This window comes from Nematolebias whitei, chromosome 14 (assembly GCF_014905685.2).
Source record: "Nematolebias whitei isolate Nwh7 chromosome 14, NemWhi1, whole genome shotgun sequence".
NCBI classification, from domain to species: Eukaryota; Metazoa; Chordata; class Actinopteri; order Cyprinodontiformes; family Rivulidae; genus Nematolebias; species Nematolebias whitei.
Window position 1 is genome coordinate 17,362,135 of NC_056511.1, and position 6,033 is coordinate 17,368,167.

The 6,033-nt window shown below is 41.2% G+C and overlaps 1 protein-coding gene across 1 annotated transcript in view; it reads right to left on the reverse strand.

Moving 5' to 3' along the window:
- Positions 1-3,600: 3,600 nt before the first annotated feature.
- LOC119419990 (von Willebrand factor A domain-containing protein 7-like) overlaps positions 3,601-6,033 on the reverse strand; it is a 10,312-nt gene continuing 7,879 nt past the window's right edge. The window contains exon 15 of the mRNA XM_037687358.1: positions 3,601-3,999. Coding sequence (XP_037543286.1) covers positions 3,601-3,999 — 399 coding nt within the window. The remainder of the gene's footprint in view (positions 4,000-6,033) is intronic.

Sequence of the window (6,033 nt, forward strand, 5' to 3'; positions counted from 1 at the left end):
AAAAGAACTGGTTTTTATTTTGGAATCACAGTAATTTTACAGCACTGATTAAAAAAAGACACCCTTTTAAATGCTCTAACCGTGGCACTATTGTGAAGTACAAATGCAAATAATTGCAAATTACAGCCAATTCTACATTCATTTGATACCAGATTTAAAATACGTACCGTTAGACCAATATATTTTAGTAAAGTCACATCTTTATGTATATTTGAAAGGAGTTTAACAAGAACTGTGGCATTTGTGGCTGAAAGTTTAAAGGATATATGCAAGTTGATTAAAAGATCTGTAGAACGTAATGGGCGATTTTGAATTTTCGTTAAATTAATGTGCCAAAGAAGGTAGACTTTGACGAAAGAAAAGTCTTCAAAGCCTCAAAACATCTCAATCACTCATTTGAACACATGTTGCTGCCTCAGATTTTTGTGTTAGACGACCAGAAAATTTATGTAATAATTAAAGCATTTTTAAATGTAAATATGGATTGTGGTTGAAGAAGCTGGTGAAAAATATTGACCTTATGGCAAAAAGGGAAAGATATTTAGTGTCCTGTACAAGAATTAAGCTAGACACATTATGACAATAAAATTGTTTTTTTTAACTGTCTGACTTTTTTTCCTTGTTAATTCTTTTCCCAGTTGTGTTCTCAATACAAATAAATGTACACATGGAAACAATTCTACTCTGAATCTCTAATTAATTGTTTTAAGTTTAACCTCCTAGGACCTGGCATCCACATATTCAGGTCTTAGGAGGTTAATGTGCCTAATAAATCATTTTACAAAGATGTTGATCCTGTGTTTCAGAGTGATAAAGTCCAAACTCAAAATTGTCTGTCACTCTGAGTCAGTCAGTCCTAACTTCTGTCAGTACAAGTCGTAATATTAGCCCAGGATGACGACCCACACTCCTGTGTCTCTGTGGACATCGGAGAGGACGACCTTTTTCCCAAGTGCCTCTCTGTGGATGTTTGGGATGACGGACACTGTTTTACATCTCCCGCTACAGTTCTCCTGGGCTCATACTCTGCAGCAGACCTGCCATCATCTCCTGTGGGCCCCAAGTCTTATTTATTTATTTATTTATTTATTATTTATTAACCTTAATTTAACCAGGCAAAGCCCACTGAGATCACAGATCTCTTTTGCAAGGGAGGCCTGGGCCTGAAGGCAGCCTAACATGCATGTTTTTGGTCTGTGGGAGGAAACTAGAGTGCCCAGAGAAAATCCACGCAAGCACGAGAAGAACATGCAAACTCCACACAGAAAGACCTATGGTCCAACTGGGGATTGAACCCAGGACCTTTTTGCTGTGAGACAACAGTGCTAACCACTGAACCATCATGCCATCTGTAGGCCCCAAGCCGCTTGAAGACTCATCAGTCTCCTCACCAGTTGAAGTCCCTTTGTCTGACTCAACAGTTGTAGTTCCTTCGACGAGCTCACCATCGCCTGTGACTCTCTTCACTGGTTTGCCTGCTATCCTGACGCATGCTCAATAATCCAGGTTGAAAAATCTAACAAAGTTAAGTCACGTCCCCTGGATGTTCAAAAACGTTTGCCTGCTGCAGCTCTCATCACTGGTTCTCCTGCAGTCTTGGCCTCTCCAATGGCCTCTCCGATTGCCACCATGGCCTCCCCTGGGGTATCTTCACCTCTCTTCAGCCTGAATCGAAGCGGGTCCACATGGACGCCACTCTTGCCCAAGAATGGACAGTCTCCAGGCTGCCTGCCAGAACTCTTGCCTTGTTCGGGATGGTTCCCGGGCCGTCCATCTGAGCAACTGTCCCATTCTGGGCCATCCACCAGATGGACTGTACCACTCTGGGCCGTCCACCTGAACACCTGTCCCACTCTGGACAGTCTCCACCTTAACTCTGGGGGTTGGGAGTGTTTGGTTCCATTTTGGTCTTTTCCTACCTGCCATTTAAAAAATAATTTTTATTTTTTATTTTTTTGCTTTTCTGGTCCTTCTATTTTATTTTGGTGCCCACCATCCTGCTTATCCTCCCGCCTCCCACCCAAGTTGTGTGTGTGTGTTTTTCTTTGAGATGTCAGGTGCCATCCCTTAGGTGTATGGAGGGTTTCTGAGTTCTTGGCCTGTCATCCTTGTGTTTTTCCCTTCTTGTTGTTTCAGCTCACGTCACACCTGTCTGTAATCCTAATCACCCCAGGTGTTCATCTGTTGTCTCGTTAGTGTCACTGTACATTCAGTGTCTCTGAGGTTCTTCCTCTGTCTGTGGACTATGCTCTCAGAACGTCTGTCTCCCTCCGTGTTCCCTCCTTAAAAAGTATGTTTGCTGCCCCACCAGCATTTTGTTTTGTTTATTTATAATAAACTTAGTTATTTTACTTGGTGTCTTCGTTGACTTCCTACACGTGGGTTCACACAGTAAGCAGAACATGATAATATGAGAAATTTTACAGATGTTGCTGTAAAAAAAAAATTACAGAACTTGTCTAAATATGCATAAAATTAAGTAATTGGTAAATACGCAGTTGTGCACAGGTATAAACAGACCAGATAGTGCACAAAACCACATTTACTGCGTATAATATAACTGATATATGTTATGTATTATTTCTTTGTTACTTTGTAACGCGTTAAAGACAGAGTAGAACCGATTAACATCTTTGCAACCTTACTTTTAAACTAAAGACATACATATAAATAAAACACATCATTCCAAGAAAACGGATTTTATTACTCCCCAACATTTTTCAGTCAGGTCATCTGGACAGTTTCTTTTTTTTTGTGCTGAAACGTTTCGCCTTCGGTCCGGAAGGCTTCATCAGTCAAGGAAACACACAACAAAACCGAATCTTCCCCTAACAGCTAACTCCAAAGTGGAACAAACCAGTTCTGCTTGTGATAAGATGGACCACTGTCAACAAGGAAGAGGGCCGGCAATGGAGGAGGGGGCGTACCAAAGAAACCATCTTATCACAAGCAGAACTGGTTTGTTCCACTTTGGAGTAAGCTGTTGGGGGAAGAATCAGTTTTGTGTTGTGTGTTTCCTTGACTGATGAAGCCTTCCGGACTGAAGGCAAAACGTTTCAGCACAAAAAAAAAAAAAAAGAAACTGTCCAGATGACCTGACTGAAAAATGTTGGATTGTATACCTGGATTATTGAGCATGGACTTTGTTGTTTTCAACCAGTTTGGCAAGACTGTCAACAAGGAAGAGGGCCGGCAATGGAGGAGGGGGCGTACCAAATAGACCATCTTATTACAAGCAGAACTGGTTTGTTCCACTTTGGAGTAAGCTGTTGGGGGAAGAATCAATTTTGTGTTGTGTGTTTCCTTGACTGATGAAGCCTTCCGGATGGAAGGCGAAACGTTTCAGCACAAAAAAAAAGAAACTGTCCAGATGACCTGACTGAAAAATGTTGAATTGTATACCTGGATTATTGAGCATGGACTTTGTTGTTTTTCAAACTATCTCACTTTTTACATTTTTTTACAACCTTTCCCAGTTGGGTTCCCAGTAACAGATAAACATAAAAAACAATACACATTGTTTCAGACTAGTAAAGTTCAAACACAAAATGTTCAAAATTATACAAAATAAATGTAGCTTTAACTGTCCGTTACTCTGAGTCAGTCAGTCCTAACTTCTGTCAGCATAAGTCCTAATATCAGCACAGTCAGGTACAGGAAGAGGTACTGATTGGTGGACACAGAGACGGCAGCTGATAAAGTGTCTCGAGCGTTGAAGATACACGAGCCTACATTACCAACCCCATCCACAACCAGCAGCTCCACATCAGGCAAACAGCAGGACACAGCGTATGACACCAGAACTTTGTTCTCGTTGCCAGCTACTAGGCTGGTGTTCAGGGTCCTGTTGCCTTGCCTGAGGCTGACTCGGTCGACTCCAGTCCCTGCATCTCCGTCAGTCACCCTGACGGAAATCTCCCATGTCGACAGACTGCAGTTTTCTGTGCAGTTGGATTGAATGTTGAGCAGCTGACACTGTGGAGGAGTGAAATCAGTCACCTGTGCAGGGAAGAAAAAGGGCAGAAATGTAGCTTTAATATCAGTGATTAGAGAGGTAGAAGGAGAAGGGATATTTTGTGCTTCTGTGGTTTTTAAATGAAAAACTTTGAAGTTTGTCACTAAACAGCACGCTGTTAAGCCTTCAATAAAAGGGATAGGTCAGATCTAGTCTGTAAAAAAATAGTGTTTTACCTGTTCTAGATAGAACTTTCATCCTCATTGGTTTGACAAACTAACTCTAGACAACCGAACTGTTGTCATAAAAAAAACTCCAACCTGAAAAATGTTCATGCAGTTTACACAAATGTCATTTTATAAACCTTTACCTGTGTTTCCCCCTGATCCTCTTTTTGTCTTTATAGGGTTCGGGTTTCACTAGTATCTAGCCCCATTTTGTGTCGTGTTCATGTTTTGCATCATTTCTCCTTCTCTGGCATCTATGATTACCCACAGGTGTCATCACTTGGTCTAATTGGTGTTTCCTGTATAAAAGTCTGTGTCTGTGTTAGTTCTTGTCCTGGCATTGTTTATCTGTTCACAGGTGATGACCTGTCTGTATTGTGAGTACCCCCTGTTCATTCTATGTTTTTGTTTTGCTGCCATGTCAGCTCGTTTGTTCTGTTAATAAATTCTTTATTTTAACATATTTCTGAATCCTCGCCTGCTTGTCTGCACCACTGGGTTCACCAGACCCAGCTGATTTGTGACATTTACATCATTGTCTGTTTCATATTTTACTGGGTCCCTAGCAAAAATATTACTTTATTCCTACTGGAAGTTCCCCAGGGATGCAATGCAAGGGTTACAACTAAATAATAATAATAATAATAATAATAATGCCATCACAATGTCAGCATTGTATGTTTCCATACGATGGCGAAATTAGTCTCTGCATTTAACCCATCCACCACCAGGTGGTGCAGTGGGCAGCTATTGAAGGCGCCCGGGGGGCATTTTGGGGATGAGGCGTGCTGCCCAGAGACGCCACGTGATGTGCAGTGACTGGGGATTGAACCTGGGACTTTCGGGTCCCAAGCCGGCTGCCCTGCCTCTACACCATCTTGGCCCTCAATATAAATGCTGCTGATATTTGTATTTGCAGATAACCACAACGTTCTATGTAAATAATCATGGAATGATAAATTGATTACAATGTAAAGGTTTGTAAAATAATGACAACATGAACCACTGTAAAATTTCACAGATTGAACTTGACTAGTTCAGCCTATCACTTAGCTCATCAGTTTGGTCAGAATTACACCATTTCTCCAAACTGAGGTCACTCAAAGAGGTAAAGTAACAGGTAACATATTAATTGTTTACTACTGCTCCATAGAATCCCACTTTAATCATCATCTTAATTTGAGCTGGATCCTGCCAGAACAAAATCTGGGTGCTCTCTTATATTGACAGGGTGTTTCCGGTAACTGTTTGCTAGGATCCAGCTTGGATTCGGTAACTCTCAAGCTTATTAATAATTAAGTTATGTAAAAATACGATGCCTGGAACGAAAAAAAATTGGATATGTAAACTAAAAATAATTACATGAGCACTAATTTTGAACTCAACAGCATAAGATCTGCCTCTTCAAGTGAAGCATTTCTGCGTCAACTCTTAAAGAAATATCCACCCCTAAAGGAGTGAAGTGCAGAGCAGACAGTCATATGCGGGCAGGCTACTGGAGGTTTCACATGTGGAATCGGACAACAACAAGCAGGAACAAAGCCAGGTTTGATTCCGAGCCCGACTTACTTGACCTTTCCGTCAAGTTGGGGGGGGGCTTGACAGAAGCAGAGTGTTTACAAATGTAGATAAACTCAAGGTAGATGTCATTAAGTTCTGCCTGTCCCCAAAAATACTATGTGTTTATCTGCATTTGGCTCCCCTGGCTGGGCTTGAATGCCACCTTATGTGAATTCGCCTGGAGAACATGTGATCTGACGCTATAGACTATAGCTATTTATAGCTGCCGATAGCTGGAGGTATAAGATAGATAGATAGATAGATAGATAGATAGATAGATAGATAGATAGA